A 19,173-nucleotide genomic window follows, 5' to 3' on the forward strand; every position below is an offset into this window, starting at 1 on the left:
TGGACTGTTGCAAAAAAAACCCCAAAATTTATTTTGATTTACACATCACATGTATTTTTGCAATGATAATATGATTGTTACATAAAATGATAGCAAATAAATAAAATATTATTACACTAATTTCCCTATAACAAATGTGTGATGAAATATTTCTATACCACTTTGGAGGCAGGGAGGGTCAACTTTCAAACATCATACACTCATCTTTTGGGGCACTTGCTTTCTTATTTCAAACTGTAAAAGAAAATAAGAACGGCCTGCATGGTTTACACCTTGCTGCAAATATAATTCATTCAGATGTTATGCTCCGTGCCTTTCCACATGACTTGGAAAAGCCAACTCAAGTGTTTGAAAAGTTTTTAAAACTATGTGAATCAGGTCTGTAATTTGAAACAGCAAGGCAATGAGGTCTGAAGCAAAGGCAAGGTGCGTACTTATTGCTCCGAGTTATTAACAGGGTCTCCAGCACAATTCCAAAATATGGTCCATACCGGCTATCGCGAAGAAAATTAACTCCACCTCGGCCAAAAACTGCAGAGCTCTTTATGCCGCTTCGCACAACGCGGTTTGGCAGAACACAACCAAGCGCACGGCGCGCACTGCCAATTAGTCACTAATTACAAGTACTATCAGAAGTGCAGACGGTTCAAAACCACGCCGTTAACTGCCCTCGCCGTTTTCCCTCAGCACATAAAACCAGCAGGGCGGATCAGGCCGCAGGAGCTGCCTGCGCTGCCCTCACGGCATAGCACGGCACCGCACGGCACAGCAGACGCCGCCTGCTGCGGGCGCCACGTCCCCACCCGCCCGGCCGGGGCAGGGCCCGGCGCCCGGCGCGGCGCCGCCCCCCCGGCGGCCACGTTGACAGGGCGGGCGTGGGCCGTGTTCGCCGGGCCGTGTCGGGGTGCGGGTAGCCGGTGCGGGAGCGGGGCCGCTGCCACAGTAAAAATGTCTTCGCCTCCCAAAGAGAAAGCAGAGACGCGGGCCGGACACCCTCCTGCTGGTACGGCCGCCGGTTCCCGTCTCTCCGCTCTTTCTCTTGCCACGCCGGGGGACGGGACGGGGGGGCCGGGGCGGCCGCGGGCCGGCGGGGCCGGGCGCCGGGTCCCCGCCAGGTCCCCTCTTGTGCGCGCCGGGGCTGAGGAGGGCGAGGGCGGCCTCGGGCGGGTCCCGCCGCTGCCGGGGATGCGAGCCCGGGGGTGTGAGCCCCGGTAGGTTCGAGCCCCGGTGGGGGTTTCCTCGCTCTCCACTGCGCTCCGGGAGCGGGAGGTGCGCTGGGATCCCCGCCTGAGCCCTGGGCGCCCGCGGCGCTCTCTGCCCCCCGGCAGCCTCTCCCGGTGACGGGCCACGCTCCCTGCCCTGCCTCGCCCCGAGGAGAGCTCCGCTTACGGCCAAACCCTCCTCGGGTGTGCGCAGCTTGGCATCTCCAGGTTCCCACCCGGCACGGGCTGCGTTGTCTGCTCCGGCATCCCGCCCTCGAAAGGCGGCGGAGGCCTCCGGAACCCCGCCTGGGGCTGGTGGTGGGGTGGGGAGGGGAGCGGAGCGGTCTCGGCGCCACGCAGCTTGCGGGGCTGTTCCAGCAGAGTGTACGCTGAGTGTGAACGGACACTGCAGACCAGGAGTGCTCTGTGCATCCATTTTGCCTGTGGGCATCACGGTCTGGGTGCCAGAGCATCTGTGGCTGCGATGCTGGAGCCTGGCAGGATAGGAAACAGGTAAAGCTGCTTGAGAAGTTCCCAGCAAAGGAGCTCCATCGCCTTCCGCCCTGCTGCTGGGTGCCAGTGGATGATCAGGGTGGGAGCTGTGTGTCACCTCCAGTGGGAAACATCTGCCAGGGTCCATAAGTGGTAGCTCCTCTCTACGCACTAGTGGGGTTCAGTTCCTCGCAGTATCGAAGTTGTGTTCCTTCATGTACTGTTAGTTTTGCTTCTTACAGTTTTCTTAGAAAGGGGAACTTTGGTCCCTGCATCAGCAGCTTTACATATGTCATCTAGTGTTTCCCTGTGGAGTAGTTGGTGAGCTTTTTATTTTAAGTGTTTCAGTAAAAAATCCCAAGATTGCTAGTTTTATATTCAAATCAGTTAGTGAGATTTAAAGCTAAATTTGTATACAGCTGTTGAACCATAATTGAATCCTGTGCTCTTTATAATGAGGACCTGAAATTCCTCGAAATAGAAGTGAGAAATAATGGCTTTGCTTTTTGCATGGCAGCTACAGTTCAGCAGTGCAGGTAAGTCAGTCTCTTGGCTGAGCAGTCATTCCAGTCCTGCAGCCTCCCTTGTCATGGCATTAGCTCTTACCTGGCTTCTTGCTGAGCTGCTTCAGGGAGCAAACCAAAGCATCATTTTCCAGTGCTGACAGCTTTTGTTGCCCTAGCTCCTGGAGCTGGCTTGTCTTGAGGTATATGTCAGCTTCAGAATGCAGGGATCATTAAGATCTTACATTGGTTTAGCTCTGTCTTCCAGCTACAACACTGATGAGACAAATATGCTTTGCAACTGTATTTTCTGGTGTTGTACCATGTTTGAAGGTTTTGCTTCAAAACCTGTCTTTTGAAACTGGCGAAAAAATTTTAAAGACCTGAAGTGAGCCTCTCTAGGCCACATGAGAAACTACCAATGCACAATGTAAAAGCTCAACTGGAGTACAGTACAGGTTTCCTTTGCCTTTTAAAAACATGGGCCCACATATGAATTGAAGAACACCTTCACCTATGTGCCATTTAAGGCATACCTGTTTTGGCTTTTTTCCTATCTTTGTGAACATGCAAACAGAATTTATCTTTGGAAGAAGGGAAATCACTCAGCCTGTCTTTGAGGCAAAAAAACCCCCTAATGCTTTACCATATGTCCAGGTCACTTTGTTAAGAAGATTTTTCTAAACTGTTTGGCCCTTTGGTCATTTACCACTTGGAAAACCCACAAGAAGTGTTTTGACTAGCAAGAGTATATATTTACTCTAGTAGTTGAAGATAGGTTTTAATCCTCTATATCAAGCTTGTTTAGATCCCTTGAATATTAGAATAATGCAATAGATCAGTCTGCAAACAAGTTTTAATAAAATGAAAGTAAGAAATTCTTTTTAAAAATTAATACAGGTGGAATTTTACTCATAAATAACAAGGCAAATTTCTTTCAAAGAAAAGGTGTGATCTCTTTTGATAAATAGCTTAAAAGCCCAGGTTTTGCTGCATACAGTTCTATAAAGAGCTCTACCTGTAATTACAGATGTGTCTTACCCTACTGAGTATGTTGGATATGTAAGTTTAGAAGGATTTGGGTCATCAAATTAAAAGCAAATTTGACAAATCTGTCGTGTTTCAAGTGCACCATTGGCCCTTGCTTACTGACTGCATTGCATTCCTCTGCATTGATCTTTCACATAGGGGAAAAAGAAAAGGCTCTTGAAAAGACAAAGGGTAATGAAATGGAAAGAAACCTCAAGACCTCAGTGCAGGAAGTGACTTTGACCTCCCCTCTGAAATTTAAGAGGGCCCTAACTTAATCTTTATTAAATATCTGCCTGTCATTGTGCTCAAGTGTGCCCATAATACATTGCTGAGTAGGTTTGTACAGTTCCTCTGAAGAGATCTGTGTAATTATGCTTTAGCTGTTCATCTGGTACATGCTGTGGAGGGATAAAGGAAGGTGATTGTGTTAATAGTGTATTTATGAAGTTTTATGATAGATTTGCGAAAATAGTTATATGCTTTTTTGTACATTAAAAAAATAGCTCTGAGCTGAGATTTCTGTGAAATGAAGGCATAATAACTCCTTACTTTGTTGAACACTAATGTATGCTCCCTTAATATAATGTACAACGGTGTATTTTGCGTTTCCCTTTTCATACATCTTGTCATTGTAATGGAATTTGTTACTACACACTACACAAGAAATAAAGTTTTATGTTAATATGGAATACACACTCAAGGAATAGGAAAGCTGCTATGGTCTGCACCCTGAGCCAGATGGGGCCAGCCCTGTCCCTGACCTGTGGTGCTTCTCTAGGCTCTTGGTACTTGCTCCAACTCACTGGGGTTTATTTCAGAATTCAGTCTCAGAAACAGAGAGCAGTCCAGCAGTGGGGGCAGGGAGGAAAAAGTAGCATGCTTCCTGACTGCAGATCAGCTTGAGTGGTAATTGATTAACACAGTCATTTAATACATTTCCAGAAGGAGTAGCCATTCCCTTATGAGGAACACAGGCTGGCATTCACAGGACTAACAAGGTCGTGTCTACCTCTCGAGGGGGGGGAAACATGACGTGTGATAATTAAAATCCAAAACTTATATTCAGTAGTGAAGCAGACTTTTTGCTCTTTTGAGTGTGCTGGCAAATGATCCCTTCTTTATTTCACACTTTAGTAAAGGCTTAGGGCCACTTGGCTGTCACCACTCCACGGAGCCATTTCCTGTCCTCTCCTGCCTTAGCACCTGAGCTCTGCACTTGCTCTTTAGCTCAGGAGCTGTTTTCTTCCTAATCCCAGCACAGGTTCGTTGACACCATCCACTTCTGGATACTGCTGTCTGACAGTGTTCTGGAAGGTGGCTTATCAGTTATTTAAATCCTTTGTTTGCAGGATAAGGAAATCTGAGCTCTTTTAAGGATAATTTTTAAGTGACAAAATCACCATGGTAAGCATCTGTCGAATTATGTAGTAAATGCTAGGCAAGTAGGAAGTAGCTGATTCCTCATAATTCCTGAGAAAAAATCTCCAAGTGTTGAGTGGGTTTTTCATTAGCTTCGTGGATGTAATCAGTTCTTCTCTTGTCACACCCTGAGGTAATGTAGCTTAGCTGATACCTTTTGAAAAGGAAGGTGAGTTATGCTGCAAGAGAATTTATCATCTTAAGCTAAATCTCCTAAAACTGGGTTGGGTATGAGCATGCTGTGTCATAGGTGGCAGATATGTATGGAATGCTATCTATTTATTTCACTTCTGGTCTTACAAATACACATGATTATTGCAGCTGTTTGCTGGTTCTGTCTGCACAGTAACCTTGGATTGCTAAGTATAATTTGATTATGCACCAAAGTACTCTAAGCTGTATGTACTATGCCTGACGATATTAGTTCAAAAAAATCACATTTAAAATTCTAAGTTGCTGCATTAGTCACTCTTACGCCTTTTTAGTTGTCTGGTTATTTGCTTTTTAATCCCTGCTTTTTAATACAGGCAAATCTGAATGTGTTTGCTGTGTATTTTTTCCAGTGACAGATAAAGAGAAAAGGGGTGGCTGGTGGCCTGATGATATACAATGTGAGAGAAGAGACATTTTAGATCTAAATTAGCACCAAATCTTCAGGTGTCATTTTGTCTAGTTTTCTGTTAGATGTTGAAGGACATGGAAGTGTGTGTATTGTTCAGAACTGTTGTTTGTAACCCTGGCAGATGTTGCTGTGGAGACAGCATCTTCCATGAAGAGTCATTTGAAACAAATAAGTACAAGGTCCTAAGTGTGCAATGATGTTAAATTTAGAAATTAATTAAAATAAATCAATAATTTATAAATAAATGTAAATAAAGCATAGCAGTACTGTGATTAACTGAGATGTTAAAAGAAGTCTGCACTTGACAAAACTCAGTGTTTGCTTTTGCAAACAAATTTAAATTTCTAAGGAGCTTGAATCAAGACAAATTGATTGGAATTTTAATTTTTGCTTCACTTCAGGCAACAAAGAAATGTAGTCTTCTACAAAGAAATGTAGTCTTTCTTTCTTTGTCCCATGTGAAACATTTCTTACCGATTAAAGTTTTACACTGAAGAGGGAACACAAATGATTTGGGTTTGGGGTTTTTTTAGTGCATGATAGGAGGCCACAGTTTTGATAGGTTTTAAAAAATATTTCTTTGTCTATTGATTGCCTGTGTTTAGTTAATGACCTTTATTGAATTAGAAGTTTATCATTCAAATATCACTCAGAACATAAAATCTGTTTTTAAAAGACAGGGCCAAAGCTTTCACTTTCTCCTGGTGCAGGTCACTTTCTCTTTCCTGCTTTCCTTCACCCAGGCTGTAAAATTTATGCACGGCAGTGGCCTTTCCATTGCTGTCCTGGTTAAGAATTGGGAATTAGACCTGTGTCTAGGTTTCTGGGGTAGCACTGAGCAGCTGTGAGTGCTCCCTCTGTGGCAGGACACAGGAGGGCTGTCAGAAGCACGGCCGCCCTGTCCCTGCCTGCTTCAGCTCCTCCGAGGGCAGCTCTGGCGTCCTGCTCGCTCCAGCTGTGCCACCTCTGCCGAGGCTCACCACAGACGCTGTGTCAGGCGCTGTGAGACACAAACCAGCGCATCTCTGAGTGCTTTTATTGACTTCTGACCACTATAGTGGTTTCCTGATGTGGTTGTGTAACATATACAGTTAGCTAATGAGATGCCTCATCTTATCCTGTGCTGTCCTGTCAGCATGTGTAGCAATTGTTGAAGAAAAAGAAAAGTACACTATTGAACCAGAAAGCAGATCAAGAGCAGCCTGTCTGTTGCTCTGCTCAGTAGCTGCAGTGCCAAGCCTGGCTTGCTTCCTGTTTTAGATTGCACTTTGGAGTGGATAAGTGATGCACATAAGTGGATCTGCTTTCACTTCTTGTTTTGTGTTTCAAAGGGCTGCTTTCATGTTTGCATCATTTCTAAAACTTAAATGATGCAAGGATTTGAAATGTTGTAAATGCTCATATGTTTTGCAAACCAAAAAGCTCTGTTCTAAATGTATGTTAACAGTTCTCCTAAATTTTGCTTTTTATTACACTATTTGTGAAGTACTTCTTTGTATAAATGCCATTATTATAGATGTAGCTTTTAACATTGAAATGGCAAGTCAGTTTCTTTGGTTTGTGGCCTTTTGTGTAGTGTTATGCAAGTCATTGCCTCAGTTTCTTCTAACTGCTGCAAGTTGGTGTGGGATGAAGGAAGAATTAAAACAGAATTGAGTTTTCTAAAATGTCATTGGAAGCAGGCGGTAAAATGAGCTGCAGCTTCTCAGGATAAGGAAAGATGGCATCATGTGGTCCTGAAGGAGCTGTTCTTTAGGCCTGCCACTTTTTAACCCTTTGTGCCTCTTTTTCAAACTGTGGTTACTGTTAAATTACTATGAAAAGTATCAGGAGGGAAGCAGAGTGTAAGGAATTCCTTACATTCTTCCCTTCACATTGATTTGACTGAGGTTTGTTGTGTTGTTATCTATTTAATTTTCATTCCAGTGAAAGCCGGTGGGATGCGGATTGTGCAGAAACACCCACACAATTCAGATGCCAAAGAAGAAAAAGATAAGGATGACCAAGACTGGGAAACCAGCAGGTGAGCACTTTGATTTGGTGCATGTGGTAGAGTGAATTTCCATGACCTTGAACCTTATCACCAGTTTGTTTTCCTTGTGACTAGCAGACCAAAGGTGCAGTTGTTTTTGTATTATAAAGCAGTAGCAAGTTGGACACTCCTTCAAGACAATTTGGGAATTTGGGAATTTTCATATTGCTGAGCCTTCTTTAAATGATCCTGTCATGTAAGACTAGGCTGGAGAAAAAAGTACAATAGAAGTAAAACCTCAGCTTTCCTAAAATGTTTCAATTCAGACTGTACAGAAGCATAGAGGCTAGGCATACTTGGACACAGGTGTCAGGCTGGCAGTCTGTATATGAGGTGATCTTTTGGTGTGCTGGGTGTTTCCTTTTACCCCTTGGCCCCTAATTCTGTCTGTGAGGTCTTTGATGGTATGGTGCTTTTGAATAGACAAGTAAAAGTATGTGGTACTAATATTATCTGCTTTTATTTTTAGATGGGAATCTATCAGTTTTAGTGGTGGAGGATACTAAGACTGCAGTTGCTTAGCAGTTTTAACTAGATTTGTGGGATTACTGCTGTTTAGAAATGAAAGCAGGGAGGTTCGCTGGACTATCGCTGTTTTTCTGTTCTTACAAAAGCCACCTGGTTTTGTGCTGCTTTCCTCAGCTAGCTGTTTTTCTTTCCAGCCAAGACTATATTTACCTGAAATGTTTATCTACTAACTTAGGGCGTGGGTTTGTCCTTGCTATTTGCTCAAGTTAAAAAAACAAACTAGAGAACCATTCCTGTGTTTTGGTAAGTAGACTGACTTAGATGATATTTATTTTACACGTAAAATAGTGGTAATAAATAAGCATTGTGAAAATGTCTAGAAATAAACCCAAATGTGTTTATTTACTTGAATAGGAAACACCTTTTTGAGATGGGAAAAGTAATTTTAATTAATAAATTCAAGTACCACTCAGGAGAATTAAAATTTGTGTCCTTTCTTCATCAGCCAGGTTGGTCATCTTGTAATTCTGCACTATGACACATCAGTTGAAAGTGTCTGTATTGCAGTCAAGTTTTGTCTAAAGTAAGAAATTTTATCTTGGGGTCAATTTAAACTTTGTGTGGGGAATACTTCATTTTATTTGAGGTGTGTTGACCTTGACTGGACAGCCAGTGTCTCCACCAAGCTGCCCTATTACTCCCCTGCTCAGCAGGACGAGGAGGGAGAAAGTAAGATGAAAAAACACATCTGTCAAGATAAGAGCCGTTTTATAAAGGAAAAGCAAAGGCCATGCATGGGAGCAAAGGAAAATAAAATATGTGTCCACTATGTCCCATCCGCAGATGATGTCCATCACTTCCTGGGAAGTAGGGCTTCAGTATGTGTTGGGGATTGCTCTGGAAGACAAATGTCATAGTAATGAATTCTCCCTGCCTCCTCCTCCTCCTCCTTTCTCCTGGTTTGTATTGCTGAGCGGGTGGTCTGGAATATTCCCTTGGTCAGTTGGGGTCAGCTGTCCTGGCTGTGTCCCCCCCAAGATCTTGTGTACCCACTGCCTGAGGGTGAGAGGATAATGTTGGAGAAGCAGCTTAGGTTCTGTGGAAGTGGTGTGTTTTATGTCATGTGGTGTTCCTAGCTACCAGTGCTAAGCAGGGCACTGGGAGGGCTGCTGTGGTGAGGATCTACCACCTCAGCCAGACCCAGCGCAGTGTTGTATATCTGCTTATCTTTCACTGGCACACCAGCCTCATGGCAAGGAGCCTCATTAGGATCCAAATGACAAGACTACTTGTGCCTGTTCACAGATCTAAGCCTCTCTTACAACACAGCACCTGCTTTATTCCCTTCTTCAAACAAGATTATGTTTTCCCTGTTTCACTCAAATGGGGCAGGGAAAAGTTAAAATTTAACCTTGATTTTTGTGGCTGTGTCTGCTGTAGCAGGTGCTGTGACACAGTAGAAGCACATCGATAGAGTTAAGCAGTGGGTGCTGAGGACTTCATGTTCACACTGTGTGTGTTTTAGAGATAAATTAGTTTGGTCATCTGGACTGAAGGACCAATCCTAGCTGGCATGTGTTAGGTGTCTCCTTGAAATGTGTGTGTCAGTTTAACATCACCTCAGGGAGTCCAGGTGAGGTGACCTGAGACCAGTCCCCAGTGTGAAACAAAACCTAGACAGCTAGGTTGGAATGATTGGGAGAGAGGTGAACTCTTGATCTGTAGATGCTAACAAAAACAAAGTGTATTTTAATACTGTGAGCAAAGGTTATGCTTTTAAGACAGAGGAGAAAGTTTAAAGACTTCTAGAGCTATCTTATTAACTAGTTGCGGTACATCAAAATCCATTTCTTTGTCCACCTGATCTGTTGATTGTCAAAACAGGCACTTTGAGTGTGCCCTTTGCTTTGGTTTTCATTTGGAGGATACATTATTGGTTTGTATTAGGGACTTTACATATAGTTATTCTGAGTCTGTGTATCAGACTGAAGGCATTGAGTTGAACTATTTTATTTCTTTGATCTAATCCTCTTGAGAAAGAAAGCAGCAGGAGGACGTAAGCATAGTTAGGTGGGAATTAATGTAAATTATAAGTTTGTTTACAAGTCAAGAGAAGTTGTTTTCCTGGTGGAACTGATGGCTTTTTGTGTATGTAAGGGAAAGGATTTTACGTGTCTGTTGTAGGCTCCTTTGGGAATACTTGCACAGCTCTGGTGGCAGTACAATCTATGTGAGCAAGAAAGTATTTAGCCATAGACAGAATAAGCTAGTCAAAATTAAATTAGGTTTGCAGTACATCGGCTGCTTTTGTGCTGGAAGGTGCAGTCCCCCAGAGTTTGTGTCTGCTCCAGATGATTCATGGTGCTGTTTTGAAAACCCTTGCATTTCTGATGTATGTGAAGGGTGGTTTATCAGGACATGGATTTGTTAGGAGGGGTGAAGTGAGCATTGCTCTCTAGCACCAATATATATGTACTTTTGTAGCTTAGTTAGCTGGTATTTTATGTCCCTTTGTTAGGCAGGTGTGGAAACATCCGTGTTTTTAACTTTGTACTAGCCCTGGTTTTAGTCTTTGCCATTTTAAGGCGGTATTGTTGATATGATGCAATCTCTACTTCCATTGCATCTGAAGTCAAAAGAAGCAAACAGCCCTTCAGGAAATCTCTGTCAGCTGATCTGGGCAGCTGACAATGGGGTGAGAAAATAAGAAGACAGAGAAGAGTAATTCGTGTGTGAAGAGGGAGGCTAGGATGAGTCATTATTTCAATCCCATTGTAAACATATCTGAAGACAGATTAGTGGAACTGGCAGTAAATGGAAGCAGAAGAATTCAGTCTTTCCCAGAGTTCTCTGGGAACTCTGAGAGCACATGGCCTCCCCATAATGGCACAGATCTGAGCAGTTGCTGAGCAAGAAGGGTTCTGTTCATAGAACTATTTGTGGCTTTGGATACAGCTGGCATTGTTTTTGCAGCTTGCAGGAAAAGAATTGGATCAGTGTTTCTAGTCTTAATGTAAACGAAGCTGACATAGGTAAACACCCCTGACATAGCTAACTGTGCTGTGATAAAGGTGACTTTAACATTCACCAGGTAGGTCTTTGATGTTTCTTTTTCTCAGTTGTTTAGCTACTTGAAGTCAGTTACTGTAATTTACTCTGCAAAGTATTTTACTCAATTCTGTTTCCCAAACTAAAATTGTTATGGCAACCTCCCATTTCATGAAATTGTAGGGAGACTTGTCAGGGTGGTGATTTGCAATCCCTTAAAACAATATGTGATAAAGACCGTTTTGCACAAATTTAAACTTTTCCTGCAGAGCCGATCTCAGCCTTGAGTTGTAGCAGAAATAATTTCATGTCTCTAGTATAAATACAGTTTTACTTAAAAAAGGAATGTCTGGATATGATTATATGGTGGGGAAGGCTCAATGGAAGAAAGTTGCACAGTTTGATTTAGGTGAACTAAAGGTATGTGTGGCATCAAAGCCAGTGGCACCCCCGTGTCAGGGTGTCCATGTCAAACTGTGCTGTGTGGTAGGATCCTTGGCCCATATTCTTTTCAAGATGAATGATTTTGATCAACTTGTTTAGAGCTAGGATGCTGTCTGGCTGAACTTCTGCACTGATGAATTACTGATTTTTCTCAGGGTTGTATAATTTCTTAACACTTGTGTTGGTTTGGTTTTTTGGATATGGTTGCAGTTTTTATTGATTGACAGTCATACTGATTGCTGCTGGAAGCTTTTTTTGTGATGCTAGAGGAGGGTGAACCATATAAATAGAAGTATGGTTATGAATCAAAACCATCATTTTTCAGGACTGTATGTTATCATAGAAATTATTTGGAATAAATAGGCTACTCACAGTCCTAGTCTTTATTAAAATCCCATTAATGCCTGTTTTACTGAGATTTGCAGTATCATGTGCATTCCTGTGCCAGCAGCTGACTCTAGACATAATAAATACTCCTGAAAGACAGATAATTTGAATTGAGAGCTGCATGTTCAGTTTTGCACAAGAGATTCATTAATTGTCACTCTGGGATCTCAAGAAAAAGAAACTGTAATTATCTATGAGGATCTGGATTTAAAAAAATATTTAAAGTATCTGGCTTGTTTTTAACAAACAGGGTAAACTGCAAAGGCTATTATGTCTTAAAGACTCTTGCCTTCTCTTTTGTTGTATTTGTGAAACAAAGTGGGTAATTACCATGATTTAATTACTCAAGATAAATGCAGTAGTGTAGTTTCTCTATATATGTTTAAATTGTATGTGTTTTGTATCTTAAGCCTACCTGGAGATTGTGAACCCAGCATTATGCCTGACTTTTAGGATGTGGATATTTGCCTTTCATCCATCGGGTGAAAGGAAAAAAGCCAAGAGAGTAATTTAGAATGTTGACTCAAAAGCAAAATTATGAAGCATATGGGTGTTTGTATGTCAAAGAGTACTCTCAAAACTTTGTTACATGGTGAGAGAGGAGTTGTCAAAGGCCCCTGTTATCTTTCAGTGTTACTTGTTAAGTCTGAATATGCAAGTTGAGCTAAAACTGTTTTTTTCTTTCGGAAGTGCAATGAAAATCTCAAAAACTTGGGTGTGGGTATATACTTTAATTCAAGAGCGAATTTGTTTTTCCTTTTCCTCACTTTGCTCGTCTGCAACTGACAAGAAATAAGTCTCAGGCAATATTTCTGTATTTTTATTTGCCATTGAAGATTCTCCTGTCATTAAAATATTCTTAGTTTTTGCCTTATCATGACCCATGTTGACCAAACTTCTGACAGAATTTAAAAAATATAAATTGGCTTTATAATTAAGTCATTAGAGAAGGTTTGTATGTCTGTTTACATCCTGAATATGGAAGTGTTTGGAACCGTTTCTGTTCTTTGTATTTTATTGTTCTGGTTGTTTTAGCTGGGTAGAAAGTGTAGAGTCAAAGTTCTGACCCTTTAGCTTGGGAATAACTGCTGTTCAGGACAGCTGAGACCTGGGAAATGTTGTGTAGTGTTCAGTCCACTTGCATGCACATCTTTTAGGAGGTAGTTTCCATCATGCATGAAGATATCCCAGTCCAGGTGGTTCTGATGTAGTTTGTTGTAGAGTCAACAGGTGTTTGACAGAGGGAAATATTGAGAGTTATGTGAAAACAAACAAAATCCGTCCCAAAACTTTTCAGCTTGTTAAACATGGAAACCAAACCCATATAAATGTGAACAGGTAGCAATGAACTTCCATAAATACTCGGAGTGAATAACCCATTGGTGTTCCTCCCATGAAGTTCACGGACATAAAGCTGAAAAAGACCTCGTTATCTATGTTCATGTATCTGTAAAACCAAAGTTATGGAAACGTAAGCAGGCGTTGACTCAGTGTGGTGAATATTTAAGGTTAAAAGAAAGAGACAGGTCAGGACAGACAGAGTGCTACACCTTTTGGGTAAGTTTCTTGAAAGGAAATGTGCAGCTTTGGTGGGTAGAGGACTGACTGAGTCCCTTTTGCTTCAAAGGTCCCTTGGGCTACTGTGTCAGTGGAGGCAGCCTTGAAAGGAGTGAACTAATACTCTGTAAAAGCATCTGTCATCCTCTTCTTGGACAAAATTCAAATTTCTTCCACCATATTTCTAACCATCTCTTTTTTCCCCCTCTTTGTGGCCTGATTATGTTACCTCCATGAGCTGATATGGTTGCACAAAAGAGGTTATGTTCACAGATTGTATTGTCATTTTACATTTGACCACATAAAAAATGAAATTTGATTAAACATATGGATATAATGGGTGTGGCTCAGAGGTTTTTATTCCTGTCTTTGGCTTTTGAACTCTTGTTACTCAGATATGGAGCTTTGGAGGCAACTGGCCTTGAAAATGAAATGTCTGGTGGAGATGCAATGGAACAGCAACCTGGCTGTGAATACTTGTGGTTTCTGGGAATTGCAGCAAATGCTGGGTGTTACCCCATGGTCATTCGAGCTTTGTGTGACTAACTCTTTCTTTGCTTGGCTCAATTTTCCAAAGGTTAAAAGAAGGTTCTGCTGGAAAAATGCTATCAAAGAACTGCAACTATAATTTTGTAATATTATTAAGCATAATAATAAGCATTATTAAGCAACATAGCAGAGTTAGGGAGATAGCTTCCAAAATATCTTTATTTCCAAAAAAAATTCAGTGCTTAGTGCTTGGGTTTTTTTTTAATCCCTTCCCCATTCTTATCTTTATTATTTTGGACTTAAATTTACTTCACAGTTAAGGGAATAGCTTCTTAATAGTGTTATACTATTCTCCTTTACATAAGTGGCATTGCCTTCAATGCATTTTTCTACTTTATTATTCATCTTTGTGTCTCAATCTTTTGCCTAGGGTTTTTATGATTAGCAGATGCTCAAGTCTGCTAAAGTTTATACATACATAATTTGATTCGTTATAAAACCTGAAAACAATATTAGCTGTGTTCATGTGAGTTTTCAGGACAGTACCTTCTGCAGATGACCAGTTACTTTGAGCAGTAGCAGAGTAATTGCTATGACCTCTGTTCACCTCTATCAAACGCCTATGCAGTAACAGACTTAAGTGTATGTACAGAGAATAGAATGTGTAATACTGATTTTTAAATGCAGAGCTACTGTAAAGCAAGAAAATAGGCTGTGAATATCTCCATTTAAGAACTGAAAATATCTGTGAATGTAGGAAATGGGGAAAAAGCTAAGCAAGATTTTGAATGAAGCATTCTCATACAGGAAGATGAGAGCCTTCTGAAAGACTGTTTTATGCTTCCAGTATTTCTTGATGATTGAAGCAGTAAGTTGATAAATCCATCAGAGTAAGTGCCAGTTATGACATTATATGGATAGTTCTTTTCACATTCCTAAAGTACTGTGTGCATGTGTGAAAGAACTAAAAAAGATCTGATATTTCTCCCCCTCAAAGTGAATAGAAGATAATGCCATCCAGCTCAGCGAGAGCCAGGTTCTGTCCTGAAAAAACATATGCTGCCTTATGAAATTAGCTGGAAAGCTGAGTTGAATTGTCAGCCAAGCTGGTGTAAGAAAAAAGATTTTAAAAGAATGAAAGTCTTTAATTTGTATTCTGTGTGATGAGAAAGGTGAGAACAGCTTAGTCATATATGAGAGGAAAATGGATGAGAAGCATTGTCTTTACTGTGGCACAGCTTAGTTAGCACAGCATTCCATGTCACTACAGAAAAGTCAATGATCTTGAACTAATAGCTTGTGTGGTATTTTCTAGTTCTTTTCTCTTGATATCTTTCTGAAGTATTGGAATGCATGGGATGAAGGTGACTATGCCAGTCTGTCTAAAAGCACAGGTATTATAAAGCACAAAAATTTTCAAACCCAGAAGTACAGTCAAATCCATTTCACTATGTTAACTGAGCCCAAATCTCTATTATTTAAGTGTTCAACAACACTAAGAGTATTTCTAAAGCTAAAGGTATTAATTTCTCCTTGCAAAAGCTTGCAGAGGACCAGATGCTACTCATTTATTTAGCATCAAAACCCTACGTTGGAAGTGAAGTCACCAAGAGCTGAATATGAGTAGGAGGTGCGTGCGATTGTCACTGTGTGCCAAGGAGGAGGGTCTTTTTCCAGTAGCACCTTTCTCTCCTTTAAGTTTCTTCTGCCTCAGCTGCATCAGGCACCAAACTTTGAAGTAGTTTAATATTAAAATAAACTTTGAATTATCATTTCTTAACTGTCACTGTTCCAAACAGGAGAGAATTTATTTCACTCCCAGCTGCTAACAGAACACTGGTACAAGAAGCAAGAGATACATGGGAGATAGATAAGAACAACACTGAAAACATTTGTTACATTGTCATCATTAGAGTTTTATTTAGTCTGCTCTGGCTGCTCGTCGTTGCTTGTTGGGGGAGTGTTCACTGCAGTAGGCTTGCTGCCTTCTGATATTACTGTAACATTTTAATCACCACATCTTGGTCACAGACATCATGTTAAATAGATGGCAGTTAGTAAAAATACTTTAGCAACATTCACACAAATCTTAGTTCTGGAAAATTTCAGTTTCTCTGGGACTTATTGCTTAGAATATATGTAGTGCCTGGAGCTGGTACTGTGTTCAAAGGGCAGCTGGCTTTGTTGCTGCTGGGTACAACCAAAGTGGTTAGTTCTTTTCCCTAATAATAATGAAATTTAACTGTTTTCTTCTTCTTTTTTCCCCCCAGCTTGTTAGAGCTATAATTAAATACTAGGCTAGCTCTCAGTTATGTCTGGCTTCATCTAGCACTGCAGTACTGAATCAAACAGTCCTTGAGATCCAGGTACTTTAGAGTGCTGAGTGTTTGCCCATTGCTTTCCAAACCTTATTCTAAAGCCTTCTTTTTTACTTTAAATAAATAAATCAGTGCAGAGCTCTGGGTGTTACAGTGGAAGAGCTAGGCTAGACTTTTTGCTAGAACAGTTTAAGTTGAAGTGTCTCTTCTGAGAGTATTTGAACTACCAAAAATGTGCAAAATAATTCAGTAACCAAAATCTCATTACTCACTGTGTCCATCCTTGTACACCTTGGATGTTGCTAATAAGCTTGACTGCATTCCAGTACTGATGGTCCCTTTCCTGAGACTGCAACTTCATATGAGTGTTTAGAACATGCAGTTGTAAACTGTGTTTACTGTTTAGTGGTTGCTAGTTAAAAATTGCTAGATTTTTATTTGTGTTTAAATATTTTATTTTTCCATGCAGCTTATTAACATATGTGCTCATGTGCAACATGTTATTGTTGCTAATAAGCAAATTTCTTTTGCTAGTAATGTAAAATTGTTTTAACTTTGTGGAGCACTAAGGAATTAATCAATCAGTTAAGTGACAGCCCCATTTGGCTTGCTTGTTAAAATGTTGCTTTTGTATGGGAGGTGATGGAATGAAATTCTAAGTTGAACTGAGTATTTTTCACTTCTGTAATTCTTCCTTTATTTCTGGTATCATGCTACCCAGTGATTCTAGAGGAAAAGTGAATTTAGCCATGTGTATGCTGTTTTATATCAACAGTGACACTAATAGCATTACCACAAATTCTTCCACATAAGGGTATTTAGAAGGCTTGTGACTAAATGAAATTTAACCTTCTTATTTTTTGCTTTGAAAACTGCTGTAGAATTAATTTCCTGTTTTCAGAGATTACACGATTCTGTTTCTCCTGGTGTGTTTGAAAGATTTTATTCTCCTTCCAGTTTACAATAGGGAAAAAAGTCCAGAACAAAAAAAAAGCTTCAGAGGAGTGGAGCTTTGTATTCTGCTGTTTTCTCCAAGCATAGGCTTTCTGGTTGATGACATTGGTTGGTTTGGTTCCTTCCCTGTATTGGGATGGTTTGGATTACCTCTATATGGCTTCGAAGTTTAATATTACATTTTTCCTTCATATCTTACGAACAATTGCTATTAGAGAAAATTTGAATTCCTGCTGATAACATATTATCTATTCCTTCTGCTGTTCCTTTGAGCATCTCTCTTTATAACACCTTGTTTCCTAGTTCAAATTCTTATTTTGTGTTGTGTCTGACTCTTTAAGTGATTTCTTTATTAGTTAGTGATCACCAGTTATTGTCATCCTGTTGTATTTTCCTAAATCACTTTTTTTTTTTTAACTCCTGAGAAGAGTTTTAATGTTGAGAGACCTGTATACTTTTCATCCTCCTATGCAGAGCTAGCAGATTAGCTGGTCTGATGATCAGGACTTGGCTCTTACATTAAAATTTTCTGTGTCAGACTGAGAAATAAATAAATCTGCTGTTTAGGAGCTGTGTAGTTCTAACAGAACTAGATGGTAATAGTCATATGTTTTAAGGCCATTTATGTGTCATTTCTGTATTTGGCTATTGCCATTTCTCTCTGCTTTATCCCATGCTAACTCAGTTTAGTGAGAGGTCTTACTGGTGTTTTTGGAAATCTCTGCATATCCAGTAGGCTAGAAGACTTTTGGATGTTTTTTTGCTTTGATAATTCCCCTCAGGTTTTAATACCTTTTACTGGAAAGAGAAACTTGCCAAATTAATGCACATTGTTGTCCTCTGCCGTGGGAAGAGAAAAGAGAAGATAACTGCTCACAGTTAATGCACCAGATTTTGTCTTCCTTTCTACCTTTTTAAAAATTTTTGTAGGTGTATTACATAATGGCTTTTTAAGACACTGGATGTTTCATACTTCTCCCTGCCTGTTCCCATGTCTTCTAAAACAATAAATAAGTAGCAATACAATGAAGGCAAGAGGGAGTAATAACCTTGTTATAGTCTCTGTCTTTCTCTTCTGTTTTAGAGAGTATGGATGTCTCTGCAGGGCCAGCACAAATATCTGCCTGTGCAGCACTCCCCAGCAGATGGTCCTTTGGGGCAGTGTGCAAGGAGAATTTGTGTGCAATGAGCCCCATAAACTCCCCCAGCATCTAGCAATCCAAATTACTCCTGAGGAACTTGCTAATCAAAGTACTGACATTCAACCTAGTCCTGTTTTTCTATCCCTCTTTCAACCATATGGACATTTCTCACCTTGATGATCCCCTTCCTGAAAAGGCAGCATCACACTCCAAGTAGTGTCTGCTGCAAAAAGTTTTTCTTTTTGCATGCCTGGTAACTTTTTCCTGTGTCCCTCAAGTATTACATACTAAGAAATACTAAATAATTTACATTCTCCTCTTTATTGTATATTTTTCTTGAGTTCTCTTTTATCAGTTTGTTTGGTTTTTTGGGGTCATAACTAGAATTGCAGTGTGGAGGGTAAAAGCCTGACCCAGACATATGCATTGACATAGTTCTATTTTTCTGCTTCTTTTCCTTCTCTTAATTGTTCTTGTGTTACAGTTGTCTTTTTAACTGCCTTTTAGGTATTAAACTGCTGATTTCAATAATCTTTTCCCAGTGATTCCAACATTTGTTATTGAGTTTAATAACTGTGGTAGAGGTTATCATCATGTAGGTTCAGTTAGGATTGTTTCTCTCAGTGTGTGTTTTCTGCATTTATCGTAGTGCCATCTTTCTTCTTTCCCTTTATTGTTCTGTCATTCCTCTGAGATCTCTTGTAACTGTTTACATTCAGGCTTTTTTTTGTCATGAATAATTCACTAACATTAGCATATATTGTCATCTATCTAGACCTGTTTTCAAGTTTCTTGCAGGATCCCACTGTTAACCTCCATCATTATGATATTTGATTTATTCCTCTGCTCTATTTTCAGTTTGTGATTCTCGAGAGTGTCTTCTCTCATGCCATATCCCATGATAACTCAGTTTATCTACTGAGGAGCCTTGTTTGCATTTTTTGGAATTCTGTGCATACCAAATAGACTGACTTTTTTTTTTCACTTGATCATTGATTCAGATTTTAATACCAATCCTATTAAATATTTAGCCAACAAATATAAACTCTGGTTTGGGGAATTTT

At 40.4% G+C, this 19,173-nt stretch overlaps 1 protein-coding gene across 1 annotated transcript in view; it reads left to right on the plus strand.

Moving 5' to 3' along the window:
* Window positions 1-789: 789 nt before the first annotated feature.
* Window positions 790-19,173, plus strand: part of DAP (death associated protein) — a 54,242-nt gene continuing 35,858 nt past the window's right edge. The window contains exons 1-2 of the mRNA XM_005484287.4: window positions 790-1,003; window positions 7,197-7,293. Coding sequence (XP_005484344.1) covers window positions 949-1,003; window positions 7,197-7,293 — 152 coding nt within the window. The 5' untranslated portion in view covers window positions 790-948. The remainder of the gene's footprint in view (window positions 1,004-7,196; window positions 7,294-19,173) is intronic.

Source organism: Zonotrichia albicollis, chromosome 1, assembly GCF_047830755.1.
Source record: "Zonotrichia albicollis isolate bZonAlb1 chromosome 1, bZonAlb1.hap1, whole genome shotgun sequence".
Lineage (NCBI taxonomy): Eukaryota > Metazoa > Chordata > Aves > Passeriformes > Passerellidae > Zonotrichia > Zonotrichia albicollis.